This window comes from Pleurodeles waltl, chromosome 4_2 (genome assembly GCF_031143425.1).
Source record: "Pleurodeles waltl isolate 20211129_DDA chromosome 4_2, aPleWal1.hap1.20221129, whole genome shotgun sequence".
In the NCBI taxonomy this organism is placed as follows: domain Eukaryota; kingdom Metazoa; phylum Chordata; class Amphibia; order Caudata; family Salamandridae; genus Pleurodeles; species Pleurodeles waltl.
Window position 1 is genome coordinate 427,833,999 of NC_090443.1, and position 24,801 is coordinate 427,858,799.

General features: G+C 46.9%; 1 protein-coding gene across 2 annotated transcripts in view; it reads left to right on the forward strand.

Annotated features, from left to right (window-relative positions):
• Positions 1-24,801, forward strand: part of LOC138292856 (epoxide hydrolase 3-like) — a 122,500-nt gene that overhangs the window by 67,385 nt on the left and 30,314 nt on the right. For both annotated transcript variants that reach the window (XM_069231693.1, XM_069231694.1), the window contains exons 5-6: positions 5,744-5,872; positions 9,252-9,355. In XM_069231693.1, the coding sequence (XP_069087794.1) occupies positions 5,744-5,872; positions 9,252-9,355 (233 nt within the window). The remainder of the gene's footprint in view (positions 1-5,743; positions 5,873-9,251; positions 9,356-24,801) is intronic.

Consider the following 24,801-nt stretch of genomic DNA (forward strand, 5'->3'; position numbering starts at 1 on the left):
TCCGATACATGCAACAGTACCAGAAACACACCAGGAATGCTTTCATCTGCTGGCTACGAAATGCTGGCAAGAAACACAGGAAAATACTTCTTTTGAAGATGATTCATCAAGGCCGAGTCTTTGGTGAGTGCTACGCGTTGAAATCGTCGCCAAAATGTAGTAATAAATCCAAAGGACAATGTTTCTCTTGAAGCAAGTAAGATTTAATGGAGCACTCACACACGATCCTAACGAACAAAACGCTCCTGCGATCAGGACGCGTCCCATTCCCAGAACTGTTAATTCTAATTACACTATTACATCTGGGGGGGGACAGATTTTGAGGGTCATTCGGAATTCCAGAAGTGAGGCAAAAGTCCAGAGGTGCGTGGGGAAGTTGTTCCAGGTTTTTGCTGTGTTGTGAGAGAAGGAGCGTCCTCCACTTCTGCTTCGGTAGATGCGGGGAGTATGAGCAAGCGAAAAGGAGGCAGAGCATAGACTTCTCAACGGTTCATGTCAGTTGAGGCGGTGGTTAATGTACAAGGGTCCTTGGTTATGTGGATGGTTGTGTGCATGGGTCAGCAGCATGAATTGGGATCTTTTCTGTATGGGAGGGTAGTGAAGTTGCCTGAGGTTTCCGGCGTGGTCGGAGGGAGTGTTGCGGGTCCTAGGCCTGATAGCCACCAGGAGTTGTTCTATGTGTTGCAGCTGTGGCCAGAGATCAGTACTTCTGTCTTGTCTGTGTTAAGCTGCAGGCAGTTGTTCTTCACCCAGCCAGGGACGTTTGTCATACATCTGTGGAAGTTGGTTCTCATGGTGTAGGAGTCAGTGAATGAGGGGATGAGCTGGGTGTCATCTGCGTAGGAAATTATGTTGAGACCTTGGGATCTGACGATGTTAGCCAGCGGGATCATTTTATGTGTTGAAGAGCGTAGGGCTGAGGCATGGGGGACACCGCAGGTGATCTCTGTGGGTTCGGAGGTAAAAGGTGGGAGCTGGATCCTCTGGATTCTTCCGGTGAGGAAGGAGGTGATCCATCTGAGCGCATCCCCTTAGATGCTGATCTGGTGGAGTCTATTGAACAGCATGTGGTGGTATACGATGTTGAAGGTTGTGGAGAGGTCAAGGAGGATCAAAGATGCTGTTTCACCTCAGTCGAGGAGTGTTAGGATGTCGTTGGTGTCTGTGATCAGGGCAGTTTCCGTGCTGTGATTGTTGCGGAAGCCAGATTAGGAGGCGTCAAGTATCTGGTTCTGCTCCAGCTATGTCATGAGTTGCTTATTGATGATCCTTTCCAGTAACTTCGCAGAGAATGGGAGCAGGAAAATTGGCCTGTAGTGTAGGAAAGTGCCCTCTTTTTGGCATGGGTAGCTCCAGTTTCTGCCTGCTGTCAGTATGCTTAGATTGCTTTTACTGGGTTCCTGCTAACCAAGACCCCAGTAATTGTGTTCTCTCCCTCTTAATTTGGTTGCTAGGATTTTGTGCATCTCACAATTGGCATACTGGTGCCCCATTATAAATATCTAGAATATGGTACTTATGTACCCAGTGCATTGGGGCACCAGAGGTCCCCCATGGGCTGCAGCATGTATTGTGCCACCCATTGGAGCCCATGCAAAATATGTCTGCAGGCCTGCCATTGCAGCCTGCGTGTAAAAATGCATGCACCCTTCCACAGGTCACTGCTCGTCTCCCCTATGGTAGGCCCTCCTAGCCCAGAAGGCAGGGTGCAGGTCCCTGTGTGTGAGGGCACCCCTGCATGAGCAGAGTTGCACGTGGGTACTCTAGTTCCATTGCACTGGACTTTGTAAGTGGGGGGAAGCCATTTTACCTGTGTACTGACCACAGTTACACCCTCTCCCTTGGAAATAGATGTCACAAGGCTTGGGAGGGGTAGCCTCCCCAAGCCACTGGTTTGCTTTGAAGGGCACACTTGATGCCTTCCTTGCATTAACCTGTTTGCGCCAGTCAAGGGACCACTCCCCTGTCCAACACCGCCCCAGGGGTGGTGCTCAGAGCTCCTCCAGGTGGCCACATGATTCTGTAATCTTGACACCAAGATGTGCAGAGGCCCCTGGATGCATCAGAGTGGCCAGGTCAGGCAGGTGACGTCAGAGCACCTTCCTGATCGGTGGTCACCGGACTAGGTGACCAGTCCCCCTTTTAGTGCTATTTAGGGACTCTCTTGCAGGGGAGTCCTCAGATTCGACTTGCAAGACTCCAACAGGACTCCTCTGCATCGTTTACTTCTACTTCTGGCCACTGGAAACACAACTGGACTCTTCAGGAACCGACAAGGCTGCAAATCCGGCGACAGCTTTGCTGTGCAACATTGTTTCTCCGGCTCCTTCCAGCAACTGCAACGTTTCTCCAGCTGTGCATCCTCTGGGGTCGACGAGACTTCAGCCTGCACCAAGAAGTAAGAAGGAATCTCACTTAGAGTGAAAGAGTCACTACCCTGTTTCTGTAGGCACCTACAGCAACGACGCCTGGTTGCGTGGATCTGCTCATCTCTGGAACTGCGTGGTCTCTGCATCACAGGTGGTGGTCTGGAGTGGTCCTCTTGGTCCTCTCTGCCAGCTGTCCGATTTGGGAGAAGGTGAGCCCTTGCCTCTCGTTGCAGAATGGTACCCCTGTGCACCGTGACTCTTGCAGGTGCCAAGGCTTGTCATCTCCTGATCCAAGGGATCTTCAGGTTCCAAGTTGCCCCAGCCCCCAGCACTTCTTTGTGCGAAGCACAGTCTCCTCTCTGCTGCTTCAGCAATATTGGACTCTTCTTGAGGCGTGCTTACTGGGCCTCACTGTGACTTACTGTGCCTGCTGCCAGTGGGTTGTCTGTGGCGGCTGCTTCTGTTGGGTCTATTGACTGCTGAGGGTCACCCCTAACTCCCCTCCAAGGGTCGAGTCCTCTGGGCCTTGCTGGCCTTCCTCAGCCTTGCAACTCTTCTTTTGTTCCTCTTGCATTTGCCAAGGTTTGCCAATTACCAACTACAACCCGACAACTGAATTGGGACACCATCGGCACCTCTCCAAGGACTCCTCTTCAGCTCCTTGGCTCCACAGCTGGTCTTGCTCTCTCCCCATCGACCAAGTTCTTTATCCACAGAAGGGTGAGTAGTAGCTCCTGCCCCCCCACTGGATACTCCTTCATGGACTGGACTCTGTACCCTTCTTTTGCCGGTCCTCTTCTTTCAGAATCCACTGATGGTTTCTCCTAGACTGGTCCTGTTATTGCATAATCCATTTTCTAAGTCCTCCTGTTAGTCCTTGGGAAAACCAGGTACTTACCTCTGCTCTCATGGTTGCTGGTGGTCATTTGGGGCTCACCTGTTGAAGTTCCTAGTCCTTCCAGCTCCCCTTTAAGAACTCCACATCCTTGGGTGAGGGACTAAATCTTGCATTCCACTTTGTTAGTGTATGGTTTGGCCCTCCCCTAGGGCCCTTCCTATTTTCACTAAGTATTGCCAATGCTTGTTGTTTCTATGCTAATTTCTAATTGATATTCTGTATATTACTAATGTGTACTTACCTCCAGTTGAGGGAACTGCCTATAAGTAATCTAGTGTTGTGTTACTATAATAAAGGACCTTTAGTTTTGTAACACTGTGTGGTTCTTTCATGTGTGACAAGTTGCTGTGTGACTATTGTGGTTCTGCATAAGCTTTGCATGTCTCCTAGATATGTCTTGGCTGCTCACCCACAGCTACCTCTAGAGAGCCCTTTTTCCTAGACACTGCCTAAATTCACTAACAGGGGTTGTCTGAAACTGGTATAAGATGCCAACACCATAGGTGTCCACCTCACAGCAGGCCATCTTCCTACAGGTAGTTTTTGGGTTCGCTGGGGTCAGCGGAGGGTTTTTGAGCAGTGGTCTGACTTAGCTCGCAGGACATGTTGCTTGGGGTCAGGGACAGCAAGTTTTTGTGTTTATTTTGTCCTTGGGACAAGTAGGCCCAAACCCTGCAGGGCAGACCCTTTGGCTGCCAGTTTACAGTACCACATTATGGACCAGGGCATCATCTGCAGTTAAGGTAATATTTGTGTCCATATAGTAATGATTTTCGAACTTGTATTTATGGTTTATTAATGCGAAGCCTTTATTATTAGGGTGAGCGCTCTAAGGAAATGTTGAAAGCTCGGACTGCACTGGTGACAGTAGTCCAAGTATAAAAATGTGTACAACTGTTTGCAAAGTTTAACAATATGAGGCAGTGTATAATTCTCCAAGAATGCTCTCTGATTAGATGCAAATAATTGTAGAAGCTTGAAAGCGAGCTAAAGGAGTCTTTACTTTCAAATTAAATATTCACAAAAATGCAACTATGAAACAAATGTTTTGCTAAACTACTGTGAATTTTTAGCTACCATTTCTTTGAAGCATCATCTACTAAGATGTGTTGATGCACGCTAGTATTTCCAAAACAATATTCATAATGGAAAATCAGTGCAACCAGTTTTAACAAGATTGTTGGAAACATGAAAATAAACGATCATTGGCATAGCCAATATAGGTCTAACATTGGTGGTAAGCCTTTTGGTTTTGTCAATTTGTGTCTTGTTTTAACATGTTTTTTTGTAAAACTTTATTGTTGTGAAAGCTACCAGGACCTCACGGTTATAAAAAAACATTGGCAAAAGCAACAATATTTTCTAGTCTCAAAAAGCACACATTGCCACAATAGTCTCTGGCACTGAACAAAAATACTTTGTGTCTGGATATGGTCCTTGTGGAAGAGCAGAATGCTGTCATTCAACACGAAGAGGGTCTATAGGTAAAGAGAGAAAGACTTTTAATAAAATCAAAAAGCCTTGGTTAACTCAAGACCTAATTAGGGGCATATTCTTAAATAAAGCCACAAATGTGCACCCATAATATATGACTGTGCATTAATACAGATTTACAGCTTTCATGAATTCACAAGAATTTACAGAAGTAGGTCAGGAAATAATCTACTCCTAGAAAATATCTGTGAAACACATTTTAGCACAAGCAAATATGCATTTGTACATTTGCTAAGGCAAAATATGTTGAGCGTTCACAGATCCTGTGAGGGTATGATGTTGTTTTTGCTGGCAGCAGGGTTGGAGAATTCCTTAACGATGTTGAAAAGTTCCTTGGTGTTGTTGGCGCTAGTTCCGATGCATAGGGCAAGGACTGTCTTCTTTGTTGCCCTCCATCTCCATATCCATCTTGTATTCTGTAATATTTTCAATATTGAACCTAAGAAGTATAAGTACTATTTATAGCTTGATACCGCCAATGGTGTGTTTGATGCATTCCTAAGCATTTATATAGTCTGTCGGCAATATTTACTGGTCTTTCTGGTCACCAAAATCAGAATTTTCTATTTATGACAATCTGCCTGTGTAGCCTGCTGCTTTCCTTATGTTTGGTAGGTTTTATGAATTTGAGCACTGCATTATGACAAGAAGCCTGCTCTCTTAGACAGATCCGGCATCTTGATCTTACCAGATTTGGCCTCTCCCCTCCATGAAGTATGATAATCAGTTGTCTCAAAGTGGAAATTGTGAATGAACTTACAAGCCTTTTGTGATGTATTTTCACTAATCCAAGAACTTACATGTGCATCACAGAAGACGCTGCAGCCTCATGGTCTTGTGATGCAATCTCAGTCTCCTTAAGCACATTATTTAATTATAAGTTGTGTAGCTACAACATGAGGGTAGATCTGTACTCCTGCCCATATATTGGTCAGTTCTTCAATTTTTGTTAATCCTATTCTCTTCTCTCTCTTGTCCACAGGCTACACCCAGTGTATTCTTGTTGGCCATGACTGGGGTGGAATCCTGGCTTCGATGTTTGCTGTGTACCACCCTGTAATGGTGTCTAAACTCATTGTGATGAATGCACCACATCTGCCAGCATGGCAAGGTACAGTTTGAACCAATCAAGAAAGCTGATTATAAACAATCAAGCCTTGGCTAGGTTTTTATTTTTCAGTAAGTATTTTGGTATTTGATGTGGTACAGATGTAGCTGCAAAGAACATTTTAGCTGTACCAGGAGCATCCTGAGCATGAAATGACATGATGTACATAGAACAGTATTGTATGTGGGGAACCAGTGCAGGCCTTGGGCCAGTCTGTGTCTTCAATGGGTCACACCCAGATCCTTCCATTTGCGTCTTAAGAGGGCCTAGGGTATTGGGGTGTTAAGTACTAAGGTTCAGTATTGTTGCAAGACCCCTACGCTTCCAATAGTCCCCATATGGAGCTTGGTCTCTAGAGGGTTGTAGTCGGGTAAGGTCACCAAATTTGTTTTGTGTTCCGCTAGGATATGTCGAAGCTAAAGGTATTTATGGAGCTGGGTTTTGGAGAGGTTAAACTGGGTCTGTAACTTCTGAAAGGAACTTAGACCACCTCCTTGCCACACCTCCCCAAGAGTGGAAATCCCAATTGTGTCCTATTTGGTGAACCCTTCCATTTGCGTTTTGTAGTGTAGAAGGCGCCTGTATCCACGGAGGAGTCTGGTCGGTCAGTCTACCCGACCATCCCTTGGAGTGTAGTTTTTCTCCAAGCTGGGAACAACAGTTATACAGCGTCTGATGCCATGACCCAGCATAAAACCTTGGACGAGTCGGAGGGCTAGGAGTTTGACAGAGATTTTGAGTTCTGTATTTATCAGGGAGAGAGTGCGGAAGGCCTCACATCAGGGATTTGGTTAGGGTTTTTTAAAATAACCACAAATGTCCTGGATTCCATCTTCGCGGGAAAGGCGACAGTATCACGTCTCCTGGTATACAGCCAGAAGATGTGGGGCTAGCTTGTTCTAATACGGTTAATAGTATTCAGAGGGAAACCCGTCTGGCCTCTGTGTCTTTCCGGTATTCAGTGCCAGCATAGCTTCCTCCACTTCTTCAATAGTAAGGTTGGTCTTCAGGGCTGACTTAGAGACCGATCGTGAGGGAAGAGGGATTTCAATCACCAGCAGGGTGTTTATCTCAACTTTGGTCATATAGGCCTCAGTAATAGGTTGCAAATATACACGCCGTTTCTGTCGATGTGTGAACTGTACTGTCTTGTGGGTCTCTGAATGTTAGGACAACCCGGGATGCCAAGTCTCTGGAGGCCAGCCAATAAGATAATTTCCCATTCTTGCCTCCATGTTCGTAAACGTTTTTAGTTAATGCTCTCCAGCTCTGGCAAGCCTCCTGCACGGTCAGTTGTTACAAGGAAACACTGGCCCACGCTAGCTTAAGATAAGAGTCGTCTGAGTCCCCCGTGGACACCAATCCCGCCATCCAGAGAATTTGGTCATCTTGCTCCGTTACTGCCTGTTGTTTGCCATTTTTACGTCACCAGGACATCCGTACAGTGAGGGTCTGCGAGGTGCTACAGGTTTAGGAGCCATACAGGGAGGGAACCCGAGCATGGTGGGACACAGTGGAGGGTGAGCAGGGTTATAAGTTATATTTGGTACTCAATATTTATGTCAGACAATATTTTGTGACTATGATATTGGGACATACAACCATTATAGAAACCACGAACTAATGGAAGTGACGGAGCAGTAAGAGAATATTTATTTGTGTACGTTCCATCACTTGAGGATGTGAAATGTACAGCAGGAAGGTCCCATTTCTGCCAGTCACTGAGGCTTCGTCCGAATGCCACTTTCTCCATTGATTTATTAGAATGTATTAGCACTTATAGAAATGTTGGCACTAAGAACAACAAACAGTAAAATGTTAAAAGGCTGATAGAATTAGCAGTATTAATAAAGTTATCAGAACAGGTGTATTTTTATGGCCTTTTCTAAAGACTAAATAAGACTGAATGTTCTTGCAATGAGGTTGAAGACTATTTCAGGATAGAGGTTTGAGTCGGTGTAATGCTTAACCACCTATTCCGAACGTTTAAAACCGAGAAAAGCAGTTGAGAAGTGGACCAAAGGCGCTTCACTAGATTATAAAGGGATAATTGCTCCGTAAGGGGAGGCTCTTTGTGATATTGCTAAGTTATTGGTTTCAGGATCATAGCTTATTTATTAATGTAAAAGCTACACTTGCCTTTCCTCGTCTCACATGTCTTCATTTCTTCTTTACTCTGATCACTTCATTCTCATTCCTTTCTATTATCACATAAATGTTCCTTCTCTGTCATCTGCTAATTCTGCTTTTCATCTCTCTCTCCCCATTCCCTTTATAAGTCTCATTCCTTATTCTATTATCCTTCCTTTATTCCTTTTGGCCCTTGATTCTTCTTTTTCTTTTTTCATTCCTCAGCTCCTTTACCTTTGTCTTTTATTCCCATTTATTCCTGCCCTGTACTTCTGTTGTCTGCTGACTCTTTATTTCCTCTCACATAACTTACCATTTCTATTGTCCTACCTTGTTCACTTTCCAATGTTTCCCTAGTTGCCCTCACCCATTCATTCATTCATACCCTTCTCTCATTGTTGATATGCTCATTCTCTTCTCATCCATATTGCTCATCACTCTTGCCACATCTCTCTGTAGCTCATTCTTCTTACCACACTCTCCATGTTCCTTATTTCTTGCTATGCCTCACTGTGTTCCTCATTCCTTTTGCTGTGCCTTTACGCATCCCTCATTCATCTTGTTGTGTCTCTACCCCTGACAATTTTGACAAACTCTTCTATAACCCCGTTTTTTTCATGCGTCTTTGTATGCCTTGCTGGTCTCGTCATGCTTCCTTGTAACTCCCGTTCCTGATGCGTTGCCTCTCTGTATCCAGCATTCCCATCATCATGCCTCTTTGTCTCTTCATTCCTCTTGTTATGCCTCTGTATTAATCGCACCCTTTAGCGTGCCTCTCTGTCGCCATCATTCCTCTTGTGATGGTTCGGTCTATCCCATTTTCCTCTTGACATGCCACTCTGTATTATTCATTCCTTTCTTTATCCACATTCATCTTGACAAGACCCTCTGTGGTTTTAATTCCTTTATATATTCCTTGTTCGTCTTGCATCTCTGAATCCCTCTCTGGTTCCCTTGTTCTTCTAGCCTTGCCTCTTTATATCCCTCATATGCCTATTACCTTCTCGGCTTTTACCCCCGTCGTATCCTTTCTCTCTCTCTCTCATCCTGTTATTTTCCCTTCTCTTTTTGGTGGTTTCATTCTTCTACTATTAAAGGTTTGTCTCTGTCTCTTTTAAAATCTCTTGTTCCTTTGACCTCTTTCCTCTCTCACCTCCCAGATTTCTTTTCCCCGGCACCCATGATATCTTTCTTTCCGTCCCTCCTTGCTCTTCTCTTTCGTCATGGTATTTGCTTTATCCTCTTTCCTCAGACTATGCCTTGCGACACTTTTCACAGGTCATGCGATCCAGCTACATCTTTATGTTTCAGCTCCCGAAGCTGCCAGAAATCCTCATCTCTCTGGCCGATTTCAAGGTGAGTGCCCTTCATCTGGGTTTATGGGTACAGGTAGGAAAACAGTGCTAATTTTCAGTTTGTTCTGTTGAATGCATTTGGTAAATTGATACTTCCGAAATAATCAAGACCAGCTCTCTGCGAAAGAATAAGTATGCGATGTATGTAGCCTTGTTTGGGGGTAAAAATCATAAACAATAAATATTGACTGAAGTGGATACTATGCATGACATACTTTTACTGTCTAGAATTGCTTTACCCAACTCTCTTTAAGTCATAGGTGTGAGGTGTTGTGGTGATCGTGATTACATTGGGTGCTACATAAGTGTTCTTATCCCATTTTGGTTAAACTAAAGCTGAAAATAGCCAATGTGGTCTGTAGAACTAGATAATGTTCTTATCATGGACCTTTAAAATCAAATTTAACAAGGGGTAACACCTGATGTCAGGGTTTGGGCTTTATTGCACTGGAAGTGTGTTGATTACATCCCATCATATTAACAAGAAGCAATCAAATAGTCCCCACCCCACAGTCACTCACTTCTACGACAAGAACAGTACATATTCAGATCCCTGTTAGAAATGGGGTCTTTGGTTGGCAGTCAGGTTACCCCTTGTCCAAGCAAGGACCCTCACTCTAGTCAGGGTGGAGGAGAAACACACCTGGTTAACTCCCACTCACCCCCTTGGTAGCTTGGCATGAGCAGGCAGGCTTAACTCAGAAGCAATGTGTAAAGTATTTGTACCAACACATACAGTAATACACTGAAAAAAACTACAAGATGCACACCACACCAGTTTAGGAAAATAGGTAATATTTATCTAAATCAAACAAGACCAAAACAACAAAAATCCAACATACACAAGTCAAGATCTAAATTTACAAAAGAATAAGGGTCTCACTCCATAGGAAACAATGGAAATGTTGATTTTACACAAAGTACCTGGTTTGTGTAAAAAATAAACCCACACAAGCGTGCGTGGGAAAAGTCAGCGATGCGTCGATTCCTTACTCGCAAGTGAGGCACTGTGTTGTTTCTTCTCCGGACAGGTTGGCGATGCATCATTTTTATCCTTCGCAAGAGAGCGATGCGTCGATTTCCGGACGGGGAAGCTCTGATCCGTTCAGGGTCTGGATGATTTTGACGCCTAGGGTGATGCATGAGAAATCTGGTCACACAATGTTAGAAAACTGCACCGCGTTGCATCGTTATCAGCAGCCACAAGCGGGTGTTGCATGTTGTTTCTCCAGCCGCCATGAGTGGATCTCCCAGCTGTGATGCAGTCGCAGTGTCGATTTTAGCCATGAAGCCGGTGGCACTTCATTTATGAGCCGCGTTGCAGGTGGTGCGTTGAAAATATCCCTGCACAGCGTTCTGCGCGTGGATTTCAGTCCTTGTTCTGCCAACTTCACCTCTCAAGGGCCCAGGGACTGGATAGGGCACCACTTAACAGGGCAGGAGTCTCAGCAGAGAGTCCAGGTGCCGGCAGAGGAAGTCTTTGATGGCCCTAAGACTTCAAAACAGGAGGCAAGCTCAGTTTAAGCCCTTGGAGATTCTTCTCAAGCAGGAATGCCCAACAAAGTCCAGTCTTTGTCCCCTTTCACAGGCAGAAGCAGCAACTACAGGATAGCCCAACAAAGCACAGTCAGAGGCAGGGGCTGCACTTCTCTTCAGCTGTTCTCCTTGGCAGAGGTTCCTCTTGAATCCAAAAGTGATCTTGAAGAAATCTAAAGTCTGGGGTTTGGGGTCTACTACTTATACCCCTTTCTGCCTTTGGAAGTAGGCAAACTTGGAAGGAAAGTCTCTGTTGTTCATAAGATCCTGGCTTGCCCAGGCCAGGCCCCAGGCGCACACCAGGAGGTTGCAGACTGCATTATGTGAGGGCAGGCATAGCCCATTCAGGTGTAAGTGACCACTCCTCCCTCCACTCCAGCTCAGATGGCTCATCAGGATATGCAGGCAACACCCCAGCTCCCTTTGTGTCAGTGTCTAGAGGAGATTCACAAACAGCCCAAGTGCCAGTCTGACCCAGACAGGAAATCCACAAAAAGGCAGTCACAAAATGGTTAATGCACGAAAATGCTCACTTTCTAAAAGTGGCATTTTCAAACTGACAAACTATAAACCAACTTTACCAAAAGATGTATTTTAAATTGTGAGTTGAGACACTAAACTCCATATTTCAATCTGCTTCCAAAGGGAATCTGCATCTTTAAAAGTTATTTAAAGACAGCCCCCATGTTAACCTATGAGGGAGACAGGCCTTGTAACAGTGAAAAACAAATTTAGCCGTATTTCTCTGTTAGGACATGTAAAACACATCAGTGCATGTCCCAACTTTAACATACACTGCACCCTGCCCATGGGGCTACCTAGGGCCTAACTTAGGGGTGCCTTACATGTATAAAAAGGGAATATTTAGGCCTGGCAAGTGGGTACACTTGCCAAGTTGAATTGGCAGTGCAAGACTGCACACACAGACACTGTAGTGGCAGGTCTAAGCCATGCTTACAGGACTACTAATGTGGGTGGCACAGTCAGTGCTGCAGGCCCACTAGTAGCACGTGATCTACAGGCCCTGGGCACCTCTTGTGCACTTTACTAGGGACTTACTAGTAAATCAAATACGCCAATCATGGAGAAGCCAATTACACCTACATTTTACACAGGAGCACTTGCACTTTAGCACTGGTCAGCAGTGGTAAAGTGCCAAGAGTACCAAAAACAGCAAAACAGAGTCCAGCACACAGTCAAAACATGGTAAGCAGAGGCAAAAAAGACAGGGGAGACCACGCCTAGTATACCAGGTCTAACACAACCCTACTGTCACTCCCTCACCACCTTTTCTCTCTCTCCCACAATAATCCCTACTCTCGTCCTCACACCAAATTACCTCTAAAATGCAGTCCACCCACCTTCTATGTAAATAACCCCTATAAATATATATATATATATATATATATATATATATATATATATATATATATATGTTCAATGGCATGTGTAGCTGCAGATACACATGCTGTGCACTGTTCCTGCCATCTAGTGTTGGGCTCGGAGTGTTACAAGTTGTTTTTCTTCGAAGAAGTCTTTTCGAGTCACGGGACCAAGTGACTCCTCCCTTTCTCCATTGCGCATGGGCGTTGACTCCATCTTAGATTGTTTTCTTTCTGCCATCGGGTTCGGACGTGTTCCTCTTCGCTACGTATTTCGAATCGGGAAAGTTAGCTAAGTATCGAAAATTCGTCAGTATTGTTCTTGTTCGGTACCAGTTTAGTTCTAGGGTATCGGCACCGACATTAAGACCGCTTCGGCGGCCCTTCGGGGCTTCCACTTTTCATCGAGGCCGGGTCGGCCCGACCACACCCGTCGTCCGACTCTAATGGACCGGACCCCCTTCCGTTTCTGTCCTAAGTGTCACGCAAAGGATCCTTATACAGACCAGCACCGAGTCTGTAACCTGTGTTTGTCGTCCGAACACAGAGAGGATACTTGTGAAGCTTGCCGAGCGTTTCGATTGAAGAAAACCTTGAGAGATCGACGCGCAAGAAGACTACAAATGGCGTCAAAGCCGAAACAAGATCTCGACGTCGAGGAGTAAGGGAGAATTTCCATCCAAGAAACGGACAAGGATGAATCCGAAGGTGAACGAGTAAACCTGCCCCGTCCAAAACCCAGGGTCACACCAAAAAATTCAAGGCCACGGGGACACCACCGCCAGCAGGCCATGGTTCAACCCACAGAAGGGAAGGTGACCAGATTATATTGGCACCGAAAAAGGCCAAAGAGTTGCCGAAGACTTCCGATTCTGGTCGAGATACTGGCACCGAAAAATTTCGGCATCGACTTGTCGAATCAAGCAAGCCCCGAAAAAGCTCCTCGGAACCGAAAAAGACAATTACATTAGGAATTTCGGAACCGAAAAAAACGGCCTTGGAGCCGAAACGATCCTCATACACTGAGGAGCAAGGGCTTTCGATGCAACTCAAAGAAAGGCACAGATTTGAGCAAGATCTGGATATAGAAGAACCTGACCAAACGGAACAAAGGTGACAAATCCAGAAGGATACAGGGAAGATTCAGACCATCCCTCCACTCAAATCAAAAAGAAAACTAGCCTTTCAAGAATCAGAAATGCAACCAAAAGCCAAAGTGGTCAGAGACAAGTCACCACCACCACAGGTCTCACCACAACCATCCCCACTGCACTCACTACACTTGTCACCAGTGGGAACACTGATAACGCAGTCACCCACACATACTGGGATGACCCAAGATGATGCTGATGCATGGGATCTATACGATCCACCAATATCGGACAACAGCCCAGAGTGTTATCCAACCAAGCCTTCACCACCAGAGGACAGTACAGCATATACACAAGTACTAGCCAGGGCAGCTACGTTCCACAACGTAACAATGCACTCTGAACCAGTGGAGGATGACTTCCTTCTCAACACTCTGGCATCCACCCACGCATCCTATCAAAGCCTGCCAATGCTACCGGGCATGCTCAAGCACGCACAACAGGTCTTCCAAGAGCCTGTAAAGGGAAGAGCTATCATGCCTAGGGTCGAAAAGAAATATAAACCACCCCCGACAGACCCAGTGATTATAACGCAACAGCTCACCCCGGACTCAGTGGTTATAGGGGCTGCAAGAAAAAGGGCGAACTCACAATCGTCAGGGGATGCCCCACCACCTGACAAAGAAAGTTGAAAGTTCGACGCAGCGGGCAAGAGAGTGGCATCACAAGCAGCCAATCAATGGCGAATTACAAATTCGCAAACCCTACTTGCACGCTACGACAGGGCACAATGGGACGAGATGTAAGACATCATCCAGCACTTGCCCAAGGAACACCAAAAACGTGCCCAGCAAGTAGTTGAAGAGGGACAGACCATATCAAACAATCAGATAAGGTCTGCATTAGACTCTGTAGATACAGCAGCACGGACTGTCAACTCGGCTGTAACGATTCGAAGGCATGCATGGCTGCGAAGTTCTGGATTCAAACCAGAAATACAACAGGCGGTACTAAATATGCAGTTTAACCAACATCAGTTGTTTGGGCCGGAAGTCGATACCGCAATCGAGAAGATGAAAAAAGACACAGACACGGCCAAAGCCATGGGCGCGCTCTACTCCCCACAATTCAGAGGCACTTTTAGGAAACCACAATTTAGAGGGGGGTTTCGGCAACAGACATCTGAACCATCCACCTCCCAAACAAAACCCACCTACCTGTCACAATAACAAAGGGGGTGGTTTCGTGGTTCCTATAGAGGACAATTCCCAAGAGGAAGAGGGAAATTCCAGCCCGCCAACCCAAGCCCTATCAAATGTCACACTACCCCAACACTTGTCACCAGTGGGGGGTAGGCTAACCAAATACTACCACAATTGGACACACATTACCACAGACACGTGGGTCCTATCAATTATCCAACATGGTTATTGCATAGAATTCACAACATTCCCTCCAGATGTTCCTCCAAAACAGCACAGATTGTCTCCACAACACTTAGAGCTATTACATATAGAGGTCCAAGCACTACTACAAAAACAAGCAATAGAGCTAGTACCCTATCAACAGAAAGGAACAGGTGTTTACTCCCTGTATTTCCTAGTTCCAAAAAAGGACAAAACATTAAGGCCTATCTTAGATCTCAGAACACTGAATCTCTTCATCAAATCAGATCATTTCCATATGGTAACACTTCAAGACGTAGTTCCCTTATTAAAAAAAGGGGAATACATGACAACACTGGATCTCAGGGATGCGTATTTCCACATACCCATCCATCCATCTCACAGGAAATACCTCAGGTTTGTAATACAAGGCAAACATTATCAATTCAAAGTGCTACCGTTCGCAATACCAACAGCCCCTAGAGTATTTACAAAATGCCTAGCCGTAGTAGCAGCTCATATAAGGAGACAGCACATGCACGTATTCCCATATTTGGACGACTGGCTAATAAAAGCCAACACTCAACAACAATGTCAATTTCACACGCAATACGTCATAGAAACTCTACACAAACTAGGGTTTTCTATAAATTACCAAAAATCACATCTGCAACCATCCCAACTACAACAATACTTGGGAGCAACACTCAACACACAAAGAGCAATTGCCACTCCAAGTCCACAAAGAGTTCAATCATTCCAAAACGTAATATCAAGCATTCAACCAAACCAATACTACACGGTAAGGTTTGTAATGAAACTACTAGGCATGATGTCCTCATGCATAGCTATTGTCCCAAACGCAAGACTACACATGCAGCCCTTACAACAGTGCCTAGCAAAACAATGGACGCAAGCACAGGGTCAACTACAAGATCTAGTGTTGATAGACCGCCAAACACACTCTTCGCTTCAATGGTGGAACCCTGTAAATTTAATCAAAGGGCGGCCTTTTCAAGACCCAGTGCCTCACGCCATTATCACGACAGACGCTTCCATGGTTGGGTGGGGAGCACACCTCAACAATCACAGCATACAAGGTCAATGGGACAATCAACAAAAACGACTTCACATAAATCACTTGGAACTGCTAGTGGTATTTCTAGCATTAAAAGCGTTTCAACCACTGCCAGCCCACAAACACACTCTTGTCAAGACAGACAATATGACAACAATGCATTATCTAAACAAACAGGGGGGGGACACACTTGTCACAGCTGTGTCTCTTAGCACAAAAAATGTGGCATTGGGCAATTCACAACAACATTCGCCTGATAGCACAATACATACCAGGCATTCAAAATCAGTTAGCCGACAATCTCAGTCGACATCAACAGCAAACTCACGAATGGGAAATACATCCCCAGATTCTACAGGATCACTTCTACTGCTGGGGGACACCAAACATAGATCTATTTGCAACAAAAGAAAAAGCAAAATGCCAAAACTTCGCGTCCAGGTACCCACACCCTCAGTCCAAGGGCAATGCTCTATGGATCAGCTGGTCAGGGATATTTGCTTACGCTTTTCCCCCTCTCCCGCTCATTCCTTATCTGGTCAACAAACTGAGTCAAAACAAACTCAAACTAATACTTATAGCACCAACGTGGGCTCGCCAACCGTGGTACACCACACTGTTGGACTTATCAGTCGTACCCCACATCAAACTACCAAACAGACCAGATCTGTTGACACAACACAAACAACAGATCAGACACCCGAATCCAGCATCGCTCAACCTAGCAATCTGGCTCCTGAAGTGTTAGAATTTGGATATTTAAACCTTTCAAAAGAGTGTATGGAGGTCATTAAACAAGCAAGAAAACCCACAACAAGACATTGTTACCTGAACAAATGGAAAAGATTTGTTTGCTACTGCCAGGCTAATCAAATTATGCCACTAGAAGCCTCCACACAAAACATTGTAAGTTATTTACTACACTTACAGAAGTCAAATCTAGCTTTCTCTTCCACTAAAATCCATCTCACTGCAATATCTGCTTATCTACAGATTAAACATACAAAATCGCTTTTTAGAATCCCAGTTATTAAAGCCTTTATGGAAGTACTAAAAAGAATCATACCCCCAAGGACACCACCAGTACCTTCGTGGAATCTTAATATTATATTGACATGACTCATGGGCCCACCATTTGAACCCATGCATTCTTGTCAAATCCAATTTCTAACTTGGAAAGTAGCCTTTCTAATAGCCATCACATCACTTCGAAGAATTAGTGAGATACAGGCGTTTACTATTCAAGAACCCTTTATACAAATACATAAACATAAAATGGTTCTCCGTACAAATCCAAAATCTTTACCAAAAGTCATATCACCATTCCATCTAAACCAAACTGTGGAACTCCCAGTCTTCTTTCCACAACCAGACTCAGTAGCTGAAAGGGCATTGCATACATTAGACATTAAAAGAGCGCTAATGTATTACATTGACAGAACAAAACAATTTAGTAAAACTAAACAATTGTTCGTAGCTTTCCAAAAACCTCATGCAGGTAACCCTATATCCAAACAGGGCATTGCCAGATGGATAGTTATATGCATTCAAACCTGTTACCTTAAAGCTAAAAGAGAATTACCCATTACACCAAGGGCACACTCCACTAGAAACAAAGGCGCCACAATGGCTTTTCTTGGTAATATACCAATAATAGAAATTTGTAATGCAGCCACCTGCTCTACATCCCATACATTCACTAAGCATTACTGTGTAGATGTGTTAGCAACACAACAAGCCACAGTAGGACAGGCTGTATTAAGAACATTATTTCCGACGACTACAACTCCTACAGGCTGACCACCGCTTTTGGGGAGTGTAGGAAGTTGGCTCTGTATGTGCTATTTCAAAGTAAGGAATAGCATGCACAGAGTCCAAGGGTTCCCCTTAGAGGTAAAATAGTGGTAAAAATAGATAATACTAATGCTCTATTTTGTGGTAGTGTGGTCGAGCAGTAGGCTTATCCAAGGAGTAGTGTTAAGCATTTGTTGTACATACACATAGACAATAAATGAGGTACACACACTCAGAGACAAATCCAGCCAATAGGTTTTGTTATAGAAAAATATCTTTTCTTAGTTTATTTTAAGAACCACAGGTTCAAATGTAACATGTAATATCTTGTTTGAAAGGTATTGCAGGTAAGTACATTAGGAACTTTGAATCATTTCAATTGCATGTATACTTTTCAAGTTATTCACAAATAGCTATTTCAAAAGTGGACACTTAGTGCAATTTTCACAGTTCCTGGGGGAGGTAAGTTTTTGTTAGTTTTACCAGGTAAGTAAGACACTTACAGGGTTCAGTTCTTGGTCCAAGGTAGCCCACCGTTGGGGGTTCAGAGCAACCCCAAAGTCACCACACCAGCAGCTCAGGGCCGGTCAGGTGCAGAGTTCAAAGTGGTGCCCAAAACGCATAGGCTAGAATGGAGAGAAGGGGGTGCCCCGGTTCCGGTCTGCTTGCAGGTAAGTACCCGCGTCTTCGGAGGGCAGACCAGGGGGGTTTTGTAGAGCACCGGGGGGGACACAAGCCCACACAGAAATTTCACCCTCAGCAGCGCGGGGGCGGCCGGGTGCAGTGTAGAAACAAGCGTCGGGTTTGCAATGTTAGTCTATGAGAGATCAACGGATCTCTTCAGCGCTGCAGGCAGGCAAGGGGGGGGCTTCCTCGGGGAAACCTCCACTTGGGCAAGGGAGAGGGACTCCTGGGGGTCACTTCTCCAGTGAAAGTCCGGTCCTTCAGGTCCTGGGGGCTGCGGGTGCAGGGTCTTTTCCAGGCGTCGGGACTTAGGTTTCAGAGAGTCGCGGTCAGGGGAAGCCTCGGGATTCCCTCTGCAGGCGGCGCTGTGGGGGCTCAGGGGGGACAGGTTTTGGTACTCACAGTCGTAGAGTAGTCCGGGGGTCCTCCCTGAGGTGTTGGTTCTCCACCAGCCGAGTCGGGGTCGCCGGGTGCAGTGTTGCAAGTCTCACGCTTCTTGCGGGGAGATTGCAGGGTTCTTTAAAGCTGCTCCTTTGGATAAAGTTGCAGTCTTTTTGGAGCAGGTCCGCTGTCCTCGGGAGTTTCTTGTCGTCGTCGAAGCAGGGCAGTCCTCAGAGGATTCAGAGGTCGCTGGTCCCTTTGGAAGGCGTCGCTGGAGCAGAGTTCTTTGGAAGGCAGGAGACAGGCCGGTGAGTTTCTGGAGCCAAGGCAGTTGTTGTCTTCTGGTCTTCCTCTGCAGGGGTTTTCAGCTAGGCAGTCCTTCTTCTTGTTGTTGCAGGAATCTAATTTTCTAGGGTTCAGGGTAGCCCTTAAATACTAAATTTAAGGGCGTGTTTAGGTCTGGGGGGTTAGTAGCCAATGGCTACTAGCCCTGAGGGTGGGTACACCCTCTTTGTGCCTCCTCCCAAGGGGAGAGGGTCACAATCCTAACCCTATTGGGGGAATCCTCCATCTGCAAGATGGAGGATTTCTAAAAGTTAGAGGCACCTCAGCTCAGGACACCTTAGGGGCTGTCCTGACTGGCCAGTGACTCCTCCTTGTTGCTTTCTTTGTTCCCTCCAGCCTTGCCGCCAAAAGTGGGGGCCGTGGCCGGAGGGGGCGGGCAACTCCACTAAGCTGGAGTGCCCTGCTGGGCTGTGACAAAGGGGTGAGCCTTTGAGGCTCACCGCCAGGTGTCACAGCTCCTGCCTGGGGGAGGTGTTAGCATCTCCACCCAGTGCAGGCTTTGTTACTGGCCTCAGAGTGACAAAGGCACTCTCCCCATGGGGCCAGCAACATGTCTCTGGTGTGGCAGGCTGCTGGAACTAGTCAGCCTACACAGACAGTCGGTTAAGTTTCAGGGGGCACCTCTAAGGTGCCCTCTGGGGTGTATTTTGCAATAAAATGTACACTGGCATCAGTGTGCATTTATTGTGCTGAGAAGTTTGATACCAAACTTCCCAGTTTTCAGTGTAGCCATTATGGTGCTGTGGAGTTCGTGTTTGACAAACTCCCAGACCATATACTCTTATGGCTACCCTGCACTTACAATGTCTAAGGTTTTGTTTAGACACTGTAGGGGTACCATGCTCATGCACGGGTACCCTCACCTATGGTATAGTGCACCCTGCCTTAGGGCTGTAAGGCCTGCTAGAGGGGTGACTGACCTATACTTGCATAGGCAGTGAGAGGCTGGCATGGCACCCTGAGGGGAGTGCCATGTCGACTTACTCGTTTTGTTCTCACTAGCACACACAAGCTGGCAAGCAGTGTGTCTGTGCTGAGTGAGAGGTCTCCAGGGTGGCATAAGACATGCTGCAGCCCTTAGAGACCTTCCTTGGCATCAGGGCCCTTGGTACTAGAAGTACCAGTTACAAGGGACTTATCTGTATGCCAGGGTCTGCCAATTGTGGATACAAAAGTACAGGTTAGGGAAAGAACACTGGTGCTGGGGCCTGGTTAGCAGGCCTCAGCACACTTTCAATTGTAAACATAGCATCAGCAAAGGCAAAAAGTCAGGGGGCAACCATGCCAAGGAGGCATTTCCTTACAGGGAGATTACTGCTTTGTAGTCTATGCACAGCATGTGTATCTGCAGCTACACATGCCATTGAACGGAAAATGTCACTTACCCAGTGTACATCTGTTTGTGGCATGATACGCTGCAGATTCACATGCGCCCTCCCACCTCCCTGGGAGCCTGTAGCCGTTTTAGTTGCATGTAACTTGTAAATATGTAAATAAATATTCTTTAACTACACACTATGTACATACATTTCTACTCCATTGCATGGGCACCTCTAGTATCCTTACTTTACCAACTACACCCTTTGCGGGGAAAACAATCTAAGATGGAGTCGACGCCCATGCGCAATGGAGCCGAAAGGGAGGAGTCACTCAGTCCCCTGACTCGAAAAGACTTCTTCGAAGAAAAACAACTTGTAACACTCCGAGCCCAACACTAGATGGCAGGAACAGTGCGCAGCATGTGAATCTGCAGCGTATCATGCCACGAACAGATGTACACTGGGTAAGTGACATTTTCCATATCGCCCACTGCCAAGCAGCACTACGTGCCCATCTTCATCTGCTCAAACTCACAAAAATGCAAGCATTCTCTACACCAGGAGTCTCCAACCTTTTCTCTGATCAGAGCTACTTATCTTCAGTGAAAATCTTTTCGATCTACTAATATTATTTGTGCTACAATAATGACAGAATCAAAGAAAATCACGGTCTCAATCGTGGTTGAGAGGAAAGTCCCAGGATCAGATGCGGAGCCCAAAAACTTCGGCGCACTCAAATTCGTCCAGGCATTAGAGTAAGTCCCACAAGAAAAAGAACAAGAAGTCGAAGAGGTCTTTAATTTCCCCCTATCCGTCGCAGTCTTCAGACAAGAGAAGGGAGCATAGTTGTTTAAGGCCTAGATCCACTGTTGAGCCTGTGCCTGGGTCAGCCCCGTGCCTCCCTGAGTTTCCAGGAGCCAGAGCACCCACTGTCCGGCTGTCCTTGCTGGCGTGCCTTCAGGCCCTACAGGTTCGGGAAGGGCCCCTACTGGTTCCCTGCCTGTGGCTCTGCCCTGGGTGCCATTCGGCCCCCTTGGATCCACAGATGGATCTGGTCATACCACCTCAACCTTCCCCGGGGGAGGTCCTGATGTTGACGCTCGCGGCGCCATCGCCATTCTCATCAGCAACTTCGACACAAAGTCAGAGGTGCGTTGCCTAACACTGACTCCAGCACTCTGTCTGGAGCCATGCTCTCCAAGCCAGAGCCATATTCCTGTGGGGTAGGACTTGGGAAAGATTGGGAGGGGTCGCTGGACCCTGAAGAATACCAGCCACTAGATCCAAGTGTGGACTGGTATGAGGACTTGGTGGATTCTAGTAGACTGGACACCTCCCCAAATACTCGCATGCTTTCTCCCTCTACCGTGGCTACAGAGGAGGGAGTGTCATTTGCTGTGGTGGTGAGAAGTGTGACTGAAGTTCTGTACCTTTAGTTGACCTTGGTGACAGCCAAGACCAATGTTTTGACAGAGGTGCTTCAGCCAGGAGCGCCCCCCTCCGAGCCGCTTCTCCCTTTTAGTGAAGCCCTTACAGACGTCCTGCTTGGGACTTGGTCCAAGCCCAGCACAGGTGCTCCTATGAACAGGACAATTGCCTGCCACCACCTCCCACTCCAGGGGAACCCCCAGTTTCTCACGCAACACGCTACTCCAAGAGTTTGGTCGTCCAAGCTTCCACTTCCAGTGTAGATCCTGGTGCATTCCCTACTGCCCCACCTAATAGGGAATACAAGAAGTTGGACACCTTAGGCAAGAAAATGTTTTCTTCCATCAGCCTGGCAATGCCGCCCGTGAACACTGCCATTTCGGCCGTTACTGAGATGCTCTATAGGATTCAATTGTGCAGGTGCTGCCCATGGTTCCAGAGGATGCCGGGCCATACTTCTCAATCTGTTGCTGACTGGAGAGATGCAGCTAAGTTCATGACCAGATGTGGACTCGATACCACCAACTTGCTAGGCAGAGCGGTTTCATCGTCGGTGGCCTTTCGCCACCACGCCTGACTGAGAACAACTGTCTTTTCCAGGGATTTCCAAGCATCACTTATGGGCCTGCTGTTTGATGGCTCCCGTCTCTTTGGAGACAACGGGCTCAGCGCTGAAGCGCTTCAAGGATCGCAGAGCTACTGACAGGTACTTGGGCCTTTCCATGGCCCCTCGCCAACCCAAGTCTGCCTTTTGCTCCTTTTGTGGCCACAAAAGGGAGATCCAGCTGCGTCATTACTCGTCCAGCCGCCACGGCGCACAGGCTTCCCAGCCTCTGCGTAGCCGAGGATGCAGTATCCATACTCCCTGTGGGTCGACCAGCCAGAGGTGGTCGACCCAGCCAGAGGTGGTCCACCCTCTAGTGGAGAAGTGTGGCACAATGGTTAGAGCGGCAGACCCTGAAGCAGAGATCTGGCTCAAGACCAGTGTTCTAGTCCTGCTTCGGCAGGTCTTGGGCTCAATTACCTTGGACCAGATAATTCTTGCCTCAGTGCCTAATCTAAGTAATGGGTCCCACTCTGCAACTCTGGGCAATAGCTTGCTTAATCTCCACAACGGCCCCAACAGCGCTTGGATGCCTGGCTTCACCCTGGGGTTGCCCAGGAGTGGGCACCTCACAGGGAAAAAAGCCAGAAGGGGTTCCATAGCGGTATGAGTACAGCGCCTTGAGACCCTAACGGGTGAGTAGTGCGCTATACAAGTGCAAAGTTTACAGTTTACAGAGGTCGGGCGTTTGCACCCCTCCCCCCTCAGCAGCCGTAGCCTTCTAACCCCTTTAGTTTCCCTTCTTGCCATGATGGGCACCCAGTGGGAGGCAGGAGACACCCTCACCTGTTCCACTGGAGATCTATAACATCTGACTGATAGGTTCTTCTGATTGTCCGAAGGGGCTACTCCATCCCCTTTGTGTCCACCCCTCCACCACAGCCACCCACTTGCAACAGGCTGACAGAGGACCATCGCACTTCGCTCCACCAGCAAGTCATGGCTCTCTTGGTCAAGTGAGTCATAGACAGGGTGCTGACTGCAGAATTAGGTCATGGTCGCTATTCCCGCTACTTTCCGGTGTCCAAGAAAGTTTAGGCTGCTCATGTCCTGTCTGCCCTGGACCCGGGACACTGGATGGTAGGGTAGGACTTGCAGAATCCATACTTTCACATTCCCGTCCTGCCTGCCCACAGGCATTACCTTCAGGCCATGGTAAGCCACGAGCCCTTCTGGCCTTAACAGCGCCCTTTGTGTGAGCACCAAGTTGTTGGCGATAGTTCCAGCTCATCTGCGGAGATCAGGGGTACCAGTCTTCCCCAGTCTTGACAACTGGCTGTTGAAAGCAGGCTTGCCACAGGCTGTCGTCTCCCACCTCTAGACCACAGCGGACCTCCTGCACATGCTGGGGTTCACTATCAATGTGCCAAGTCATACTGGACTCCCTCTCAGATGCTCCCTTTCATCTGAGCTTTTCTGGTCACGGTGCAGTGTCGGACCTATTCTCAAGAGTGACGAGTCCAGGATACTCAGGCTATGATACCGATGTTTCGGCCTCTATCCTGAATTTCGGTGAGACCAACTCTTAGGCTTCTGGGCCTCATGGCCTCCTGCATCCTGCTTGCATATGCGGGCTCTGCAGTGGGACCTGAAGTTCCAGTGGGTGCAGCATCAGGGTAATCTCTCGGATATGATCCAGATCTCGAAAGGAACTACAAAAGATCTGCAGTGGTGGCTAATGTATGAAAGTGCCCCTTTTGGCATGGTTACCAATCCCAACCACACACACACCTCTCATATATCTGATGCTAACTTGACTGAGTGGGAAAGTGTTCTTTCCCTAAACTGTACTATTGTTTCCATAATTGGCACACCCCTGGCACACAGATAAGACCCTTGTAAAAGGTACCAGTGGAACCAAGGGCCCTGTGGCCAGGGAGGGTCTTTAAGGGCTGCAGCACGTATTGTGCCGCCCTAAGGGACCCGTCACTAAACACAAGCACACTGCCATTGCAGTCTGTGTGTGTTGGTGAGGAGAAAAAAGAGATAAAGCTGACATGGCACCCCCCCTCTTGGTGCCATGCCCATAAACCACTGCCTGTGGCATAGGTAACTCACCCCTCTAGCAGACCTTATAGCCCTAAGGCAGGGTGCACTGTACTACTGGTGAGGGCAAGGCTGCATGAGCAATATGCCCCTACGGTGTCTAAGTCCTGGGTGGTCATATTGAGTACATGGGTTGGGAGTTTGTCGTTACGAACTCCACAGCTCCGTGGTGGCTTCACTGAAGACTGGGAAGTTTGGTATCAAACTTCTCAGCTCAATAAACCCACACTGATGCCAGTGTTGGATTTATTGGAAAATGCACTCAGAGGGCATCTGAGGGATGCCCCCTGTATTTTACCCAACCCTTTACTGTAAGGCTGACCTGTCTGTGTCAGCCTGCCACTAACAGACATGTTTCTGACCCCTTGAGCCTT